This window comes from Accipiter gentilis, chromosome 5 (assembly GCF_929443795.1).
Source record: "Accipiter gentilis chromosome 5, bAccGen1.1, whole genome shotgun sequence".
In the NCBI taxonomy this organism is placed as follows: Eukaryota; Metazoa; Chordata; class Aves; order Accipitriformes; family Accipitridae; genus Astur; species Astur gentilis.
In genome coordinates, this window is record NC_064884.1 from 36,801,638 (window position 1) to 36,822,541 (window position 20,904).

At 39.5% G+C, this 20,904-nt stretch overlaps 1 protein-coding gene across 1 annotated transcript in view; it reads left to right on the top strand.

Moving 5' to 3' along the window:
• The window catches only part of IGF2R (insulin like growth factor 2 receptor), a 60,578-nt gene extending 39,804 nt beyond the window's left edge, over positions 1-20,774 (top strand). The window contains exons 29-48 of the mRNA XM_049801628.1: positions 353-450; positions 1,320-1,456; positions 2,084-2,274; positions 2,939-3,065; positions 3,447-3,569; positions 4,578-4,840; positions 6,632-6,844; positions 7,766-7,915; positions 8,952-9,113; positions 9,649-9,856; positions 10,259-10,405; positions 10,857-11,091; positions 12,067-12,203; positions 13,240-13,354; positions 14,270-14,416; positions 15,837-16,021; positions 16,518-16,704; positions 17,782-17,946; positions 18,569-18,638; positions 19,090-20,774. Coding sequence (XP_049657585.1) covers positions 353-450; positions 1,320-1,456; positions 2,084-2,274; positions 2,939-3,065; positions 3,447-3,569; positions 4,578-4,840; positions 6,632-6,844; positions 7,766-7,915; positions 8,952-9,113; positions 9,649-9,856; positions 10,259-10,405; positions 10,857-11,091; positions 12,067-12,203; positions 13,240-13,354; positions 14,270-14,416; positions 15,837-16,021; positions 16,518-16,704; positions 17,782-17,946; positions 18,569-18,638; positions 19,090-19,491 — 3,462 coding nt within the window. The 3' untranslated portion in view covers positions 19,492-20,774. The remainder of the gene's footprint in view (positions 1-352; positions 451-1,319; positions 1,457-2,083; positions 2,275-2,938; positions 3,066-3,446; positions 3,570-4,577; positions 4,841-6,631; positions 6,845-7,765; positions 7,916-8,951; positions 9,114-9,648; positions 9,857-10,258; positions 10,406-10,856; positions 11,092-12,066; positions 12,204-13,239; positions 13,355-14,269; positions 14,417-15,836; positions 16,022-16,517; positions 16,705-17,781; positions 17,947-18,568; positions 18,639-19,089) is intronic.
• Positions 20,775-20,904: the final 130 nt, after the last annotated feature.

Here is a 20,904-nt window from a genome sequence, read left to right on the forward strand (position 1 = left end):
AGCAGGTATTACATGGCCACACCAAAACAAGCTGGTTATTTGCTTTTAGTATCTCTCTCTGCACTTGTGCTTTCCTTCCTGTTTTTAAACAATGGTGCCTAGAGTTAATTTGGCTCTTCCCTTTATTTCATGGAAGAGGCAGAAGCGCCTAATGGCTGCCCTTTTATCAGAAGTGTGCAAGTGGATAAACTCAGGTTTGGGAGAAGCCATGCTTTTCAGAGGCATAGTGTGGCTCTGAGATAATATGTAAATAACAGGGTCCTGGATCTTCTTGAAGCAAGACTGAGATGTTTTGGTAGCTTTGGCGTGTCTAGATGAGAAAATAAATTCCCTTTGTATTTTGTTCTTTCAGCCTGTATTTTTGAAGGAGACTCCAGATTGCACCTACATGTTTGAATGGCATACTCAGTATGCTTGCCCACCCGTTAAATCTACTGAGTGCTCCTACAAGTAAGTTGTTTCCTCAAACTTGAAATGGAGCTGTATGATGACAGAAACAAATACAGCCTTACTGCAACTCAGTGCAATACTGCCACTTTAGCTACTGTGTTTTGACTTAATCAGTTACCAGCCAATGTGGCATTCAATGCCGCAGTGTATTTTAAGTAACTTTTGCAATTTGTACTTCCTAAAACTAATTTCACCGAAGAAAAATACTTCCTTTGAGCCTCTTCTGGGGAATAAGCTTAGTATCAAAGTCAACCGTTGGGTACGCAGTTATTGATGATTGAACTCTGAGTATGTTAGGTTGTTACAAGTGTCTAGTTATTATTTAACTACAGCTAATTTAAGCAAAAATACAACGGCTGTCTGTTTGGAACTTCCACCAAACAAAGTTCCAGGAAAAACGTAATCTATTTCTGTCACAACTGAGTATTAGCTGATTAAAATTTGATAAGTGGGGTCAGATGTGGCTAGTAATTGGCCCAGGGTTTTAACATCTGGCATCATGATAAGTTTCTATCCAAAGGTAAAAATGATCCACTGTAAGTAACTGTGCATTTGTGCTTGCCATGCACTGAAAGCCTGCATTCTTCAATGAAAAGTTAGAATTAGTCTTGCATTGGCTGAGGGCTGTGTGCACGTGGACAGTTACTGCGGTGATGGCTGGTGCAGTGATATATCTCTGTATTGAATTTGAGGTTTGTAGGGAGTGATGAGTCTGGTGCAGATTTCTTTTCCAGCATGATACTCTGCTTATAGAGTTATTAGGTTACAATTCTTGAGTTACTACAATAACTTTTAACTTAGAATTACTTGATTTTTTTTTTATTTTTTTTTTAATGCCTCTTAATTTGAATCCTTTGTCTTTCTTACAGGGATGATGAAGGAAACTTCTATGACTTTTCATCTCTGACCCGGCATAGAGAGAATTGGGAGGCAATTGCTCTATCTGCTTCTGCACAGAAATACTATATTAATGTCTGCAAGCCCTTGGTACCATATGGTGCTGCACGTAAGAGCAAAATAAAAGCATATTCTCACTGTAGCTAGGGGAGGCGAGTGGTAGGCCAGTAATGCTGGCTGTTGTTCAGAGTGAAAAAAATCACAAAGCAAAGTATGTGGAGACAGTGGTGTAATTTCAGCACCAGAGGGAAAGGTAGATTGTGGGCCTTATTGTCATCTGCTTGGCAGATGAGATGCACTAGAAGCTCTTATCTTCTCTTAGTAACTTCAGCACTCTAGCTCTTCCATCGTTATCCAAAGTCTCCTATAGCTCTTAAAGATTAAAGTAATCTTTTGGTGCAAGATGTTAACTTCAGAATTTTCTCTATGGCATCTTCTGACTGACTCCACGTTTTGTGGAAGACAAGGTCACAGACTCTAGCCTTTTACTCTGTGTAGTAGTCTGCTTCCCCAGTAGTAGCTGGCACTTATTCTGCATGACCTTGAGTGAAGTGAGGTGGTTGCTGCTACTTGTGATTTTTGGGGGAAAAAACACCCCAATGAGCATGGTTTGGACAGTGGCTTGGAGAGAGATCAGCCATGACATACCTGAAAGTAGAGTAGTGGAGTTTTGTTCTAGACAAGTAAGCCTTAATAACATTTGGAGTAATAACGCAGTTTTTGTTCACCTGTATAGGTTCCTGTCCTTCTGATGCTGCTGCCTCCCTCATGGAGGGTGCAAAATGTACAAGTCTTGGGGAAGTGGCTGATGGTCCACGGTTGGAAAACGGTATTTCTATTCTGAAATATATTAATGGGGAGCAGTGTCCCGATAAAATTCGCAAGAAAACAACAATATTGCGCCTCAAGTGTGATGAGAGCAAAATTGTAAGTGAGCCCCTTTTGGTGGGGTTTTATGTTTTTATGAGTTGTTCATACCACTGTATGTGTAGGGAGTATGGTGGGCAGTTCTTATCCATTCCGTAATCATCTGTAGTTGGATGGAAGCCAGTCTTGTAAGCAGACTGGCTTATAAGCACTTGAACTTTAGATGCTGAGCAGTTTTTAAGTGATCTTTTTGTACACTCTGCTAGCACAGATTTTGTCATCTGTAATAGCTTCAAATTGTCTGTTTGCGTCTTGAAGGTGAATGTATTGCAGGTTGGGAAGTCTCTCAAGTAGGAAATAATGCTGTTGGCTGTGTAGTTCTTAACTCTTGCCCATCTGTATGCCTTGCCACAAGTACTCTTCTATTTGGTGAGATGTCTTACCCTCACCTTCTGGATTTTCTGTTGCCCAGCTAGGCTGCCTTTAGCACTCCTCTCATCAGTTTTATGGCTCCTGATAATGATTCTGTACTGTTGTGTATTTGAAATAGTCACAGTTAAATACTCTGTCCTTGGGTTTATCCATTGGACCATGATGGTCTGTTAAGTCCTAGAACTGGCACTCAAATTGAACTAAGCTACAGGCTTCAGAGATAACCCTGTGGCATGAAACCTTACAGTATCACTCTGTAGAGATGTCACTCTCTCCACTGTTTCATGTTCAGGAATCAAAGCCAGAACTTATAACGGCCATTGAAGATTGTGAATATACCTTCTTATGGTTCACTGCTGCTGCATGTCCTCTTAAAAGCAATGTGCAAAATGACTGCCGGGTAACCAATCCTGCAACAGGTAAGGACGAGGCCTCAGGATTTTGTATGTGGAAGAGGCTGCTGGAAGTGGCACTACTGTCTTTGTGTTCTTGAGGGACTTCATTAGAAAAGGGCAGTCTGATGCATCCTCTGGATAGTGACTAACAAGCTTATTGGTGGGTAGAAATATCTTGTAAGCTACTGCAATGTCCCTTGGAACATAAACAGTGTATAGTTCTGCAACTAGTTTTACCTCTAATTATTAATATGAATTAGTAACTGTTTGCCTTTCTAAGCTAGCAGGCAAGTAGAGGCTGGTTGACCTTCCTACTACATTAAGTTACTGAAAGCTTTTAGTAGAAAGAAATGTCTTGATTTTTAATCTGAAAAAAACCTAAATTATTCCCTGATCTGCCTACAGGCCACCTCTTTGATTTGACGTCGCTAAAGCGAGAGTCTGGCTATACCATCAGTGATTCACACAACAGAAAAATTGAGTTGAATGTTTGCGCTGAAGCTAAAAGCTCATGTGCTAATGGAGCTGGTAAGCATTTTATCCCCTCTGATACTGTAATTGTGGACTATAGAATACCCAAAGGAAATAACTTATGCTCAAGTTTACAATAAAACGCAAGGGGCAGGTTTTACTGCAAATGTGGAAAGAGTGAAGAGCATAGCTGTGTGACTGAATTGGCTGGGAAAAGATCCTAAAACTGTTCTGGGAAATGAAGTGACGTATTCCTATCAAACTCCATTCCTAAACTTACATGGGCTCACTTCCATTCCAATCCCTTTAGGTCTGAATGGGTGGGTATTCTTTTGGACATGAGGGCAGGAGTGTAGATACTTCTACTGCACCTCTTGACTGTTGTGAAAAGGAAGAAGTTGCAAGCTTCCAGCAAGAGTGAGCTCAGCACAAAAATTGCTCTGTGGTGATGTATTGCTGTAATGCGTCTGCACTTCAAACCCTTGCCAATCCTCTTTCTAGCTTTCTGTTCTGTTTTGGATGCTTCTTGAAACATCAGTAGAAGTTACCTTGTATTTTAAGCTGCTTACCAGCAGGCTGAATTACTAGCTCTTCTGTAAAACTGAATATGAGATGATATTTAAGCATCTTAAATACTAAAATAGGAGTATTGCTTGTAAATTAAAAATTACTTTTGTGTAGTTAGAAGAAAATACTGGATTGATTTGGTACTTAAGAGGCATCTTAATAAAATTATATATAATCTGGCTGACATTTTGTGTTAATCTCTTGGTTTTCAGAGAAGCGGTAACCAAACACTGTGCTTTGTAATTGCTTAAATGTGTATAGATGCAGTACATTCTGCTGGTTAATGAAGTATTAAAGACAATATTTGGTCTTTGTTTCACTGCAGTTCAGCTCAGTTTAATGGCAACTCTGGATGGTGTGAAAAAGCCTATCTTTCATAGGAAAATTAAAGTGAGACTAAAATCTTAAGTTTCCTGCTGTTCATGTTGTAAAGCACAATTTTGAAGGGCAATTACATCAGACTTGATCTGGTTTGTTAATTTTTCTTTTTTACTTTAGCTGTCTGCATCACTGGTGGTCCAAAACCAATTAATGCTGGAAAACTGAGTAAAACTTTAACTTATGAAGATCAAGTATTAAAGCTTGTCTATGAAGATGGAGATCCTTGCCCTGCAGACCCTGAACTGAAACATAAAAGTTATTTTAGCTTTGTATGCAAGTCTGATGCTGGAGATGACAGCTGGCCTGTTTTTCTGTCTTTTGATGAGCAGACATGCACTAGTTACTTCTCTTGGCATACTTCCTTGGCTTGTGAGGAAGAGGTAAGAATTACTTCTACAGAAAACGTCTGTGGGACTAAATTTCAGTGGGGGTGTTTGTGGTTTAACCCCAGCTGGCAGCTCAGCCCCACTGAGCTGCTTGCTCATTCTCCCTGCAGTGGGATGGGGGTAAAAATCAGAAAAGTGAGAAAACTCGTGGGCTGAGATAAAGACAGTTTAACAGGTAAAGCAGACGTCGCACACAAGCAAAGCAGAACAAGGAATTCATTCCCCACTTCCCATGGGCAGGCAGGTGTTCAGCCATCTCCAGGAAAGCAGGGCTCCATCATGCATAATGGTGACTTAGGAAGACAAATGCCATCACCCTGAACGTCCCCCCCCTTCCTCCTCCTTCCGCCAGCTTTATATGTTCAGCACAATGTCATATGGTCTGGACTATCCCTTGGGTTGGTTGGGGTCAGCTGTCCTGTTTGCGTCCCCTCCCAACTCCTTGTGCCCCCCCCAGCCTACTCACTGGTGGGGAGGGGTGAGAAGCAGAAAAGCCCTTGGCTCTGTGTGAGCACTGCTCAGCAGAAATGAAAACATCGCTGTGTTACCAGCACTGATTTCAGCACAAATCCAAAACATAGCCCCATACTAGCCACTATGAAGAAAATTAACTCTATCCCAGCCAAAACCAGCACAGGGTGTTAGGCATAGTAGTAGTGTATGTTTTAAATTCCTTGAGGGAAGGGTGTCTTCCTGTAGTACAGAACCCAAGTTCATATAGAAGTCCTCAAATACTCTTCTTACTGACTTTTTCAGCAGTGATGAAAAATACTTGGCAAACTTCTGGTCCGCATTGTGAGCCAAATTAAAACTTTAACACTTCAGAATAACCCCTCTGTAGTACCTACTTGGCTGCTTTTCTGTACAGCTCAGATGGAAGCCATAAGTCATCATCTTGGGAATTGATGGTGAAGATCCTCCAACACAACAGGCCAACAGAGCTTAGGTTGAATTCAGGACAGCAGCTTCTCTGTGCATGGGGATAGTCTTTGTTTCTAAGCAAGTGACTAGAGTCCAGGCAAGTGTATGATCAGTTTGCTCAGTGCAAAAACTGATAGCATGAATTTAGGATCTGCCTCTGCTGTACAACACATACTGTAATAATGTGATTGGGTCAACTCTAGATGAACTGGTGTTCCAGACAATACTTTGAGCTAGTCTGACTTTAGTCGATTTTAGCTAGTTAAATTGTGACCAGTAGTGGGTGCACAGAGTAAAAGCCAGCAATAGGAGTAGAAAGCTAAATGACCTATAGGGTGAATTCACATCTTTTCTTAACACCTGAACATTACTTTTTGTGAATCTGCCTAATCATTCTTTTCTCTGCTTTGATTACTTCTAGTGTGACCATCATTCTCTGTGACAAGTTGGTTTTCCTCCTCATCACTGTCTCAATACTACCATAGCTTTTGCTTCCATTTAGAAAAAAACATTTTCCAGTTTTCCTTTCCCCTGACAGGAACTGTCACATGTCCCCTCCTTCTTTTCTAAGAGGAGAGGATTGTAGGATCTGCTGATCTTCTGAAGGCACATTGATTATGTATGCTGGAGTATGCATGCCAGAGCTTTACGTCTTGGTATTGTTCTGATATGGATTTTATTCCATAAGAATGTTTAAATGATTGAGGTTTTTCATATGCAGCTTTTAGGTGCTTAACAAATGCCACTTAAATTTGAAACATTTAAATGCAGCCACACTTCCAGCCCTACAAAGAACAGGATGTTTGTCAATAAATCAAAGCAAGTAATAAAAGAGTAAGAGTAATAAAATGTACTTTCTTGTAGGTGAAGTGCTCAGTATTGAATGGCAGTTCTGTTATCGACCTGTCTCCTCTGATCCATCGCACTGGGTATTACGAGGCATTTGTGGATGAAGATATAACAGATGTTTCTCCAGACTTCTACATCAACATTTGTGAGCCTCTCAATCCTATCAAAGATGTCAATTGCCCACCTGGAGCAGCTGTTTGCATGGTTCCTGTTAATGAATCACCAGTAGTAAGTACTATGCCTGGAATCAATGAAACGTGCTTTTCCCTGCTAGTTTAAAACAGTATCCCTGCCTAGAGACTTGGTTTGCACCAGAGGCTTGACAATGGGCTAAAGAAATGGAATACAAAACTAAAATCTACCCTGCAAAACTCCCTTTCATCCCTTTTTCCCTACAAAGAAGTATTTTCCTACGCTGAACCCCAGTGATTTTTTTGGGTGTCAGAAGATTCCATACCATGACAAATATATGAAAAATTACTACAGAGTATTTTTTGGCTGCGTGCCAAATACGGGGACTGGGAAGCAGAATGCCTTAGTCTGCCATTCTGTGGCATAGAAATAGCATGCTTGGTCGCATGATAGCCTGCTACAATATGAAGCAGGATATGTCCTAGCATGCTCCAAAATGCATTTAGTACTTTCATGTAAGAACTTGACAGCTGCCTGAATAGCAAGCCTGTGACAGAATGTTGGTTAACTTATCTGTGTTACCTTGAGAGTTGGAGGCTCTTACCTTTTGAGGTCTTGTCTGTGAACTGTAGAAGATGAACATAAAAAGTTGAGATTGTTTTCCATGATCTTACATGTTGATCTAGGGACCTCACGCCATTTTTAATACTATGCTATTTTTAAGTGATGTGTTGGTATTTTGGCACAATGATTTAAAGAATAAGCTACCTTTAAGATAGTTCTTACCAGAATCTCTCTGGCTTTTGTCAAGCTTAATCAAAGAGTGTTTTGAGCTGCTCAACTTGTGTTTTGTTAGGATTGAAGTATAACAACTATTCTTTGAGTATAGAATGCAGTTTTCAAAAGTGCAACAGTTGAGTTCCCATGTAAACCAAACAGATGAATCTGAATCTCTGGGGTGATCTGAAATCTAGGTGTGTCCCATATGTCTCTTAATACATGTTTTTGCTTGTGTAGGATATTGGTCGTGTTACTGAACCTCCCATGTTAAATGAGGCAGTAAATGAAGTTTACATCACTTACAACAGCACTACTCCTTGTCAGATAAACAACAAATTGAACTATACTTCTCTTATTGTATTTCACTGCAGCCAAGGAACTAGTCTGGTAAGATATCTATTAAACTTATGTTGATTTTGGAATGCAATATGTGGATAGTAACCAGTGTTAGCTTTGTTTAAAACTAAATCAAGGATTTGTTTCTAGCTTGTAAGGATGGACTTGTTTAAACAAGGAATATACTTAATATTTGTATTCTTAACCAGGTAAAATTTCATAGAGTGCCTGAACTTTAAGCTTGAGAGCAGCAGGTTCTGATGGTTTCAAGGATCAGATTCCACTGAAGTAATGTAGCGATAACTTATTGCTGGCATTAAACTTAATGCTGTACCTTGTCTAGGTCCAGAAGCTTGTACCACAAGCTAAGACAAGAACCAGTGTTAACTGTTTGTAAAGCTATTACAGTGAAATGTTTCCATAATCATACACAGCTTTAAAAATTTGCATTTAGATACTTATGTTTTCATTTTGTGTTGACACCTGAACACTAAATTGAGGTTGTATGGTGGTGTGAATCTAACACTTGAATTTTTTGGATGCTTTAACAAACTGTAGAGAAACACTTAGGTATGATGTTTGACAAACTAGAGCTTGTTGAAGATGCTCAGTGGAACCTTTTTCCATCAACATGGGGCATGAGCTGAAACTCTAGGCAGCTCTGAATATTACATAGGCCATACTCATATTTTTATTTAAAATATGACAAAGGAAGCAGCATTCTTTCTAAACCTTAACTCAGTGAACTTTCTTAATGTTCTCTACTGTGGAGAAATACAGCACTCTCACACTTTTATTGCTGCTTGCAACTAAGCTGAACATCAAAATCTTGACCCTAGTTAATAAGAAAGCTCATATACTTCAATTACTGCTTTGACTGTGTTCTGGAGCTAGGTAGAACATACTTCACTTTTAGCTTTTTTTGGTACTGGTTTTAATATGAAGGCATGATGTGGGTCCTACAGCCCATAAAGTCTAGCCTTGGTAATAACTGAGGTTCACTGTTGAGGAGGGGTGGAATGCAGAAAGAACAACAAACTCTCAGAAAATTAAACATAATGTATCTTGCTGTGTTCTTTGGTAACAGGGCAAGCCAAAGATGATAAGGAAACTTGACTGCAGTTTTGTTTTTGAGTGGGAAACTCCAGTTGTGTGTCCTGATAAAGTGAAAACTTTAGGATGCTCTGTGACTGATGAACAGCTACACTATACTTTTAACCTGACGAGCCTTTCTGGAAGATCATTCGAGGTAATGCCTTCTGGTGGTGTGCTTTTTTTGGTTTCTTTGTTTGTTTGTTTGTTTTTTAATTGCTTATTGCTATCAACATTTTAAAACTGAAGCAGAGGTTTCTTTTAAGCATCCTGGGGTGTGAGACAAGACTGAAATGTGTACTGCAGCTGTTCAGTGTTGATATTTGTTTGGCCTCTGACAGAAGGAATAATATTAGAAGGAATAACATTAAAAATCTGATGTTTTTGAGAGGGAAATTCATGGATATACTGATGGGGAATGGCAGGAGAAATCTTCATCTGTGTCAGAATCCTGAACATGAAAACAAGTCTGCTGAACAGACTATATCCTTGGTCCTATGAGTGTACTTTATCTGCAACTTTGCCATATTAAGGAAGGCCAGATGTGCAGAATTAGTTATCTTATTTTCCTCCTGCATTATGCAAGTACTGCATGAGACTTGGTTTATAAAGCACTCATGTGGTTCTTTGTTAAGTATTGACTCTAAGCTCTGAGGCAGCCTTGTTTGTGATGCTTCTGGATGTCCACACAGGTATTTTCTGGATCCAACAGTTACCATGTTGGTGTGTGCAGTAAGGCAGCAGACTTGCCCCAGGGAAAATGCAAAGATGGGGCAGTGTGTCTGACATCTGAAAGTGGTGTGTCATCTTTTGGAAACATAAAGGAAATGAAAATGGACTATAGCCACCAGGATGAAACAGTCATCTTGCAGTATACAGGAGGTGATCGGTGCCCTCCAGGTGAGGTTGAAGCAGACCCATTCTTTATGTAAAAACTTGTCAGCTTTTTTTACCCTTAAAGTATGAGGTTTTGTTATGATAGGAGGGAAGCAACATGGGTTTTGCATACGTTAATAGAAACATGTAGTTTTGTTAAAATCACATGCACCATGCTAACCTGCAGCATCAACATGTATCTCCTAGGAAAGAGAATGCGACTTTTCTATAGGGATGATTGTAGCTAATTGTACACTACATCCTAGTTTTCTAATTGGGTTTAGACTCAATGTTCCAGTATTTCTGTTGTCTGCCTCTGCCTATGACTTTTCTTTAGTATTGAAGTACAGGCTTTGGATATTGTCCTCAATATGGATATGCCTGCTATTCTACTGTGTGTTAAGAGGGTATACCTTTTCTTCTCAGTGACTGAAAAGGGAGAGCTTTGTGTGTTCCCCTTCAAGTACAAAGGGAAGACCTATGAGGAATGTACTACAGAAGAAAAGAATAGACCATGGTGTGCTACAACTGAAAACTACCAGGGAGATAGAAAGTGGGGATTTTGTGGTAATGGTAAGAACTTCCTATATTTCATGTGCAAAGATCTGAGCTAACACTGGGAGTTAGCCTTTATGATGCCAGGCAAAAGACCTCTGGTGCAATACAGTGGAAGCAGACGGATAGGAGTGGGCAAGACAATGAATCTATGGGACAAACCTGACTTTACTCAAGTGAGCGAGCAAAATATTTCTGAAAGAAGTTCAAGTCATAAGTGATGACTCTGCTTTGATGGACATGAGTTGTTTTGGAAAGAACACTACTTTCTAAAAAGCATGAAAGCTAACATAGGGAATAAAATTGCTAGGTAAAGCATTTGTGCCTCTTTGCTATCTGAAACAATACCTGATTAAATTTTTTGTTGATACTGCACAATTGCTACACTAAAATCCATACATCCCTGAAAGCGTCTTGCAAAATATTTTTCTTTTTTTTTTTTTTCCCCCCAACCTTCCCCCCGCTATAGCAACCGCAAGAAGGGAATCTACCATTATCTTCACATGTGATGAAAACGCTGGTGTTGGGAGACCGCACCTTCTGAGTGAGACACTTGGCTGTGCTGTGACATTTGAATGGAAGACTCAGACTGTTTGTCCTCCCAAGAAGATGGAGTGCAAGTTTGTCCAAAAACACAGAACTTATGACTTGAGAATGCTCTCTTCCTTGACGGGCTCATGGATCTTTTTCCACAACGGGAACTCGTGAGTAATGAGCAACTCCCGGGGAGCAGCTTGCTAATCAATACAGTTGAAGTTGTAATGTGGCATAGTACTTCTGTTTGGTCCCTGTTCATAGTCTGTTTAAATTGCTGACAGTGTCTTTAAACTGTCGATGCTTAACGTTGCATGTAGACAAAAAACAGAAAGGGAACCCATTTTATCTGAAGAGGATGCATAATTACTGCCTGCATCCTCGCTGCTTCCCTCTATTGGTAACCCTTTTTAAAGGATGAATAAGTCTAAACTAAAAGCTTTTTTAAAGGCTTTCTATTTAAACTGCTGTCTTAAAGTAATTTTGTAGTTTAAATGCAATTTTTTTAATTCTAATCGCATTGAACAAAAATCTTAGACTTAGTTGCTGTCTTTTGAGTCAAGTGTGTAACTTTTTGTCTAAAGTTTAAGTAGGGCTTTCCCCCCCTGCCTAAGTTGATATTTAGAGGAAAATATGAATGACAGGAAGTCATCAACCTCTCCAGCCTCCCCACTCCAGCTAGCAAATAGAAATGGACTGGCAAGGATGAGAGCATCGAATTCTAAACCATGGGGTAGCAAAACTGTTTCATTCACTGCCTTGCTACTAGTTCCTCTGTTCTAATAAAACTTAACTGGTATAGCTCCAAAGAGATGCTGAATTTAGAATAGTACTATAACCTTCATAGCTGAAAAAACTTCTGGGCATTTCTTGACTCAGTTCCAATTTCTTGTTTTGACCTAGATCAAAACTAACTAGTGAACTAATCTGGTAAATGATCAATTTTTTTTTGCAGAGTCACTTACTTGAAAATGATGGTTAGAAGTAATCTGCTAAACCTTAGTACATGCTTTATTCTGTCAGCTAATTAGAGTATTTAATTTCTTTGAATATGGCTAGCTTCCCATGAGGATTCTAAAGTTTGTCTCACTATGTCAGTTTAGCCTAAATTAATTTTAAAGTTTTGTCTACCATGTTGTCTATAGGTACTATGTGAATCTCTGTCAGAGGGTACATGAAGGACCCACAGGCTGCTCGGAAAGAGCCAGTATTTGCAGGAAAAGCAACAATGGAGATGTTCAAGTTCTTGGACTTGTTCATACACAGAAGCTGAATGTGACAGGTAGGGTTACTTTTTGTTCCTGTATAGAGCTAGAGATGACTAAATCTTACAATCTAGCTATAGTGGTTCTTAAATTATGGTGAAGCCTTTATTTTGAAATAATCTTTACCAGTAAATCTTCTGTTTAAAAAAAAAAAAGTCAGTAAATGCTACTCCTCAAAAATGGTGTTAAGCCATGAGAAGACATTGAATTAAATAAACAGTGTTGTCATTAAAGCTGTAAGAAGTGAATTGTCCATCTGAACATCAAGAAATACTTTTTTTACTGTGAGGGTGATCTAGCACTGGCACAGGTTGTCCAAGGAGATTGTGGAGTCTCCATCCTTGGAAATATTCAAAAGCTATCTGAATATGGTCCTGGGCAGCCGACTCCGGGTGACCCTGCTTGAACAGGGGGGTTGGACCAGATATGACCTTCAGAGGTGTCTTCCAACCTCAACCAGTCTGAGATTCTGTAAGTGTGGGAGGGGGAGTTATATTTGTTCATCCTGTTTTGAAAGACTTGTTCTATGTCCACTAACTTCTTCAGTTAAAGCAGCATGTGAAAGATGACTAATTGGCTCCACTCTTGAGGAATAAAAAAAAATCTCAACCTTACTTAAGTTTTCAGTTTAAAGAATATTTTTTTAAATTGCTGCTGACTGTGTGAAATTGAGAGAAATTTTCCATCCAGCTACAAAAACAATGGGATATATTACATGTGTTTATTACCCGAGTTTGTTTATAAATGGATATCTTCATTTCCTCTTATGTTTAAACAATGATGTCTTAAATGTAAACTTTCGTAATGGCCATACTGGTGACCTGAACACAGGGTACGATGTAAATAAAAAGGTGTTTGAGGAGTGATTTTTAAATGATCATCAGTGTGAAGGCCCCAAATTACTGAAGAGCTGTAATTGATATATGGTCTCTGTAGGGGCGGGGGGAAAATCCTAGAAGGTAATCTAAAATAATGAAGTCTGGAGAATGAGCAAAGGGAATTTCTGACAGTTGCTTACAAAAACCTTGAGTGTCACCATCTTTTCTCTTCTAGGTGATACAGTGTATATTAGTTATTCCAGTGGGCAGGAATGTAGGAAAAACAAGAAAGTAACAACAATTATAGAACTGAAGTGTGCAAAAACAGTTGGCATGCCCATGGTGCAGAGGTGAGTTACAAATTAACATACCACTGATCTTCATGGTTTATTCCTTTGTACCTCTCTAGTAAGCTGTAAGTCTCAAGACAGTGACTGTTCTGTTGGACAGTCCCTAAAATAATCCTTGTCTGTACTTGTAAGACATGGATCTTCTGGAGTTTCTGCACCTGTTCACTTCCATAAACAATTGTATTCTGTATTTATCTTAACATTTCTGGGCAGAAAAACTAAACATTGTACTTCCAAATTAGATCTGACAATGGCTGGGATGTTTTCAATGTCAGTTGTAATACAACCACTCTTTGCTCAAAATCAGTTTAGTAGAGAACACTTACTGTAGGTAAGTGATTGAGCTAATAAAATATGGTTTATTGTTGCCTCAATATAGATTATTTAATTAGAAGTTGTCCAAGGTGAGGTATATATGCATGATCACAAATACTAAGAAAGCTTGATGGCATTTTGCTCAGTCTTGTTTTGGTGAACTGTATATTGCTTGTAGAATTCTGAAACTGAGCGAGATGCTCTGTATGAATCAAAAGAACTAGGCGGCAAAATCTGACTCGTTTATACTCCTTGTCCTAGTTAAACAATGTGCAGCACATTAAACCTGCCAAGAGCAGCCTGACATGTTAGCTAAAATATTCTGATAAAGCCCTCTGATACACTGTGTGACTTCTGGAAATTTTGAAGTAGGAAGTTCAAGAGCAGCCAGGTCTTTTTAGGTCTTGGAACTGCAAAAAAGTGCAGTGCAACTCAAGTAGCTTTTCGAGTGCTACTTGACAATTTCAGCTTACTTTTGGCATGATGCTTAGACAGCACATTCCCACACATGGGTTAGCAGCCATGTGTCTTCCCTTTCTCAAGATACTAAGCACTTTTTACTGTTCCCTAGAGTCATGAATTGTGTCTGTTATTTGGTAGGATTGATGAAGAAAACTGTGCTTACTACATCACTTGGGATACACGTGCAGCTTGTGCTGTGAAGCAACAGGAGGTGGAGGTGCTGAATGGAACAGTTATTAATCCTGCAACTGGGAAAAACTTCTCTTTAGGGGATGTTTATTACAAGTAAGTAAAAAAACCCCAAACACCCCCCCAACCAAAACAACAAAACCCCAACAACAACCAAAAAACACAATGCCATGGAACTATACTGCAAGAAAAGAGATCTTGGTGTGAATATTCTGTTGCCTTAACAGTTCTTAGCTGTCAAGTGGAAATAGCACTAATTCACCTTGTACCAATGACCGACTTAAAGGCCTGATTAATAGTGCAGCTCACAGCTGGGCCTATAGCTTTGAGCATGTCCACAAGTACTCAAGACTAGTTTAAAGCCTGCACATACTCACCTTGATGTTAGATCTCTTTATTGTGGGTTATTGATCTTTTCCATAGTGTGTAGACATTAGTTCAGTGCCACAGAACTTGATTGAGATTGAGAGGCTAGAGTACTCCTTGGCTTTTTACATAACACCTCTTTTCCTGCTCAGACAATCTATATGAAAGTGGGAACCCATGCTACAGAAGCCTTAGAAGGACAGCTCTGGAGGAATCATAGAATGATCAAGCATGACTGAAATCAGGAAAGGGAGGGGAAGACCAGCAGTTACACTGACTGTGCTACACATTGCACATAACTCTGGTCCAGAATCTCTTATAAACTACTATATTTAATGTCAGTGCTAGTGTTATGGAGGGAAATGTGCCCGTACTAGTGTTACGGGAAGAATAAACTGCTTGAAGGGCACAAACTATTAGTGTGCAGGATTGGAGTAACTGAGTAGAAGTGTTGTGAATAAACCTGCTGTGCAAACATAGTGATGGCATTGCAAGCATACAGAAAAAAACAAAAGTCAAACAGGCCTGGATGAAGGGGGAGAGGAAGTTAGGACAAAAACTTGTTGTAATGTGAGATTAAAGGCAAGTCATATTTGAGCAAGCTCAGCCTTCAAGCAGGTGGCTAGAACAAATAGCTCTGAATCTCAGAGCATTCTCGCTCTGACCAGCAATGTGAAGGGATACAATTGTAAATAGTACTTAGGTAACATTTAAGGTAGAACTAGTTACCCTTCTGGAGAAGACAGCTAAGCTATGCTATTTATCATAGCTACAGAACACACAATATGGTTCCTATGGTCAGCAGGCTAGCTTGTGTATGAGCTGCTGAATCATGCTTTTGTCTCCAGTTTATCTTAATCCTTTGGAAGTATTTACTTGTTCATACACCCATTGAGGGCAATATAACTAGAAAAGTTTGCTTTTTGTGCTTTCTTAGAAAGATTATGTTTATGCTAAATTTAATCCTCATTTGTAACGTTCAGGAAGGAAGCCTCAGTCCTGCCTCTTTTTGGTTGCTGAATCAGTCACTCTAACTTGCTCTGGAATCAACCAGTGGTAGCAGCTACCGCTGTTGCTGGTCTTATGTCTTGGGAATAACCTAAATATGTGAATTTAGACTTAAGGATAGATGTGCCCTCTGTTTCTTCAGGTTGTACACAGCTTCTGGTGACATACGGACAAATGGTGATAAATATGTATATGAAATTCAACTTTCTGGTATAAGAAACTCAAGTTTCCCAGAATGCTCTGGAGCAAACATCTGCCAGGTTAAAACTAATGAACGTCGCTTTCGGAGAATTGGTTCTGCTAGGAAAGCTAAATATTATGTTGAGGGTAAGTACTTGCTCATTAGCCAGAATTGCTTGATGCTCTGTGTGAATTGCTTCGTCAGAAGATGGTTCTTGTTTCACAACATCTGTTCTAATCCCTTTCTGTAAAGGTATCCAGAGTCAGTCTAGCAGAATTCAGGTTGTTTCTTTTCTCATTGTGCAAGCTCAATTGCACATGTGGCCTTAATAGGGTTAGGGTTTGACACTTGCTGAAAGACTTTGGTAGAAACAATGCAAGATAGAAGACTTGGTTTTCTGTTTTCTTCTGTGCCTGTGATGCATAAGCAACAATTTCCTTTATCTAGCTACTTTTTCATGTGGAGAGCTTAGCCCACTCTTCCATAGCAACTGATGGGATCAGCTACGTAAAAGTATAAGCTCACCTGCAGATACTGCAAACTGTAAGCTGTTACTGCAGAACAAATATGTAACTTTCCAGGGTCTAGTGTTAGAGTGTTCTCAAGGAAGTAGTAAACTATAAGGTTTTCTTCTTGTTGTAGATGATGACTTGGATGTCATATTTTCATCAGACTCCAGATGTGGTAAAGATAAATCCAAGTTTGTGTCTTCAACCATTTTCTTCCACTGCAGTCCACAAGTAAGGGAAGGCATCCCTGAATTCCTTCATGAGACAGCAGATTGCCAGTATTTATTTACCTGGTACACATCTGCCGTGTGTCCATTAATGTGAGTAGTTAACTGTTTTCTGAAAGCAGCTGTTGTCAGCACTTCTCGGCTAAAGGCTTGTTTGTATGTTCATCACAGTGATTGTGAAAGAGACTCATCGATAGATGGAATTGATGTTCATGTATGTAACGTTTCCCACATGACCACTAAGTAAAAGCTTGCTGAGTTGATCTGGACCTAAAGCTCCTTGTTTGCATGGGAAATGGAGAGGCATGGTGGAATCAATATTGTTGTTCTCACTAAGTAAAACCTACTGTAGCTAACAGATCACGGTGTTTCATGTTACCGAGAGGAATAACCAGTATTTGGGTAAGGTTTTTTGTCCTCCTTGCCTTACTGTCTGGAAAACTTTAAAGCCATGGCAAAGACGGGCCTTCCCCTCTGTCCGCCTACTTCTTTAGGCTGGAGTGAAAATCTTTACAGGTCTTAGAGGAGTAATGAGGTATTTCTGCAATTAATTATGATCAGCTTATCTAGAGATCCAGAAAGGAGTAATGAGGTAACAGTGCAAAAAGCAGAGTGACTGTATCTAGGTGCTTTCTGGCATTCTTGACACATGGGCAGCCTCACTGCAAAGAATGGAGTGACTACTTCTAGGACTGTTTGCTTTCTGGCTGCTAGCTTGAAAACACAGGGAAACTGTTTGTCTATTCTGGTTTAAACAGGCAATTAGCTGTTGAGGTCTGTGTAGTGCTGTAGTCAGTTGAAAGGTAAATAATCACTGTAGCTTTTGCAGCTTGCTCAGGTGCAGGTTTGGTTCTAAAATAGCAGCTTTGTGTGGATAGCTGCTGCTGTATAAACTCTAGAGCGCCTAATCATGCACTTCAGCCTTGATTGTAATCAGGTTTATGCACTGTTGGAAGGCATACCGGCATGTGGGCACAGTATATACATTTTTTTTCAGTGGTTTTTACTTAGAATGCGATGCCCTGAATTCAATTCTTTATAGCTGTTAGTTAGGACTGACAGGATGGTGTAGTGTGTTTAATTTCTTTGAATCTGCTGTTCCTAATCCAGTTTGATGCAACTGGTCAATAGATCTTACCTGTCATTTTCTTCCCAATTTGATGTTATTAGATTAACCGATGATCCAGGAAGCAATGAACACCAGACTGATCAGGAGGCCCAAGTACATAAAGGCCTTTCAAGGAGAAGTCAGGCTGTTGGTGCTGTCCTGAGTGTCCTCCTGGTTGTTCTCACTGCATGCCTAATAATCTTGCTGTTCTACAAAAAAGAGAGGAGGTAAGAAATGATTGGGAGGCTTTAGAAGTGTCTCTGGTGGGACTTGGTTCCCTCAGTGAAAGGGAAGTAGTGAACATTAGAGATTTAAGTTCTGTTTTTCCATTGGCAGCATCAACTGTCCAACTGCTGGGGGTTTTTTTCTAATTCCTCATTACTGTCTGAAGATCCTTGTAAAGAGTGCTGGAGTACACAGTTGAATTGGGGTAGTCTCCATTGTGGACAATGGCTAATTAAGGAGGATAAAACAGTGTGACAACATTGTTAGTCTTTGATATCCCTCTCCTTTTGCAGCGTCAAGCTGGAAACATACAACAGCAGCAAGGAACAAGTACAAGTCCTGCTAATTCTCTGCTTTCCAGACAAGTTTGGGGTTTTTTCCCTTAGATATAAAGGCTAGAGTTGTTTCAGAACAGTCACTCTGAAGCTGTGATAAGGGGGAAGATGTACATCATCATGGACTGAATTTTGTCAATTTGAGTGGTTCAGGGTCAAGTGTCGCTGTGATAGTTTGCAGCTTGCTTGGTGAAAAGCTTTATGTTGATGGTAAATATCTAGTGAAGAAAAGTGATGTCTAATAAGGGGAATACAGTCTCCCTAATGCACTATTCTTCCCCTTCTTTAGGGAAATTGTAATAAACAAGATAACGAACTGCTGCAGAAGAACATCTGGTGTTTCCTACAAATACACAAAGGTAAACAGTGGCAAAATCAGAGATTTTGTTTCTTGTCAAGTTTTCTTAATATGAAGCTTTTATTAATAAATAAATAATAACCCCCCTTAATTCCTAGTTCCTCCAGTGCATGGATACCATACTGTGTTGCTTCAGGAAAGCCATGTAGCTGAGACGTCTACATTTATATTGTCAAATGGGAAAGGAAGATAGAGCTGAGGAAATGAAGAACAGTCCATAAATAGCCAAATAACACATAAATGTAGATGAAGAGAAAAAAGTGTTTTGGACATAGTGAAAAGCAGTAGTAACAGGATGCTATTGCAGCATTACTATCTCAGGACTAAGTTAAACCCAAGGCCATGTGTGGTGTGGGGTCTGACAGTTGGGGAGATCAGCATGTGGCAGAGTCTAGAGTGGTATACACAGTCTCCTCTTACCTTTTTTTTTTCTTTTTTTTTTCCCCTTGCAGATAAACAGTGAAGAAGAAGCTAATGAGAATGAAACAGAGTGGCTTATGGAGGAAATTGCAGCACCAAATCAACGAACAACAAAAGGAGGGCAGGAGAATGGTCACATTACTACCAAGTCTGTTACATCTGAAGCCTTTACCTCTCTCCATGTGGATGACCTGGACAGTGAGGATGAAGTGTTAACCATTCCAGATGTAAAGATTCAGACAGGAAGAGGACTAGACAAGAGCAAGCACCCACAAAAGAAGCCACTCAGTCTTGGAAGTGATGACAAAGCTTATTTGCTGAATGGGGGAAAGGGAAAGAAAGCAAAAGCCAAGCCAGGCCAGCAGCAGGCACAGAACTCTACAAATACAGTATCGTTTCATGATGATAGTGATGAGGACTTGTTGAATGTTTAATAACCCCTCTTGTGCCTAATCAAATATATATATAGAGATTATATATAATGGGACAACATTTCCAACCAAATATGAGGACTTCAGCCTGAAAAGATTTTTCTGAATTTTGCCTTTAACAAGAAACCATTGAAAAGGGAAGAAGAGAAAGATTTCTTGGTTGTTTACAATGATCTGTTCAGTAATGACTGGATTTCTAACATCCAGTTGGCTGAGTTACATTGACTCTCTCTAGCCAGGACACTTTTTATTTTTTAAGCCTCAGCATAGATGTTAAATGCTTGCTTGAAAAAGAGAAACCTTTGAAAGGAGATGGTTAAGGCTCAATGAAGCCCCTGGCTCCTGAGACTCAAGTTATCTGACTACTAGCATTTTAACTCCTTGTATTTATTGATCCTCACTACTCAGGTTTGCTTAATAGCAACATGTTCTTCCTGCCGGCAGGGTATTATTCTATGGGTTCACCCATCGTAAGACAAGGAAAAATGTAAGTTGTGTGTGTTGGGATGATTTGATGTAAATTTTGGAACTGGTATAATTTATCCTGTAAATTTGAATATCCATTCTAATTTAAACAGATCATTGGTTCAAAGGTATTGACTGAAAGGTACAACTCTGTATAGCTTTAGCCTGAAATGGTTGCTGTTCTTTGCATGATATTTTTTTGGTACTGGTCATATGACTGACTTCATCAGTATTTGCCTAAGCAGCTGACAAGCACCCAAAGATTTTCTTTTCTCCTAGATTATGGCTGGACTAGGCTGACTGCACAGAGAACCAGAGTTTTCAAGGACATAGAGGCAGAATTCCTACAATACAACCGGCACTGCCCAGTTTGTCATCACCAAGAAAAAAGCGCAACAGCTAGAGGAGCCTTAGTTGGCACAATTCCTCTCTCTGTTATTAATTACAAGGAAAAAAAAATTGGGCCAATGTTTTCTGATAGCCTAAGTTCTAGCTCTTATGCTACGGTCCTGGCCACGGTCATTGATTTGAAATGTTGCTGGCAATGAAGGCAAGTCAAATTTCCTCTAGCAGTCTTGCTCTTCTCTAGGTGTTTCCTAAATTAACTTATGGGGAATGATAGGGTTTCAAAGCATTGTACAAGTACATGCATCGGTCAGAACTTTTTGAAACTTTTCATTGTTCCTTTTGGCTGGCTTATTCAGTTTAAACAATGGTTTCTTTTTATAAAAACTCCATTTTGAATCAAAATAGTGTAATATAAAGTATTCAGCAATTTCAATAAAAGATACAAAGTGGGTATTCCAAATCCCACATCTCAAGTCTGGAATCCTCCTTACACTAGCCTGTAATGCTGCTCATCAGCCTGGTGATACCCTTTTTTGCTGTGATAGCTACTATTGTAATTGCATCACTCAAAATGAGAACTGATATTTGATGACAAAGATCAGA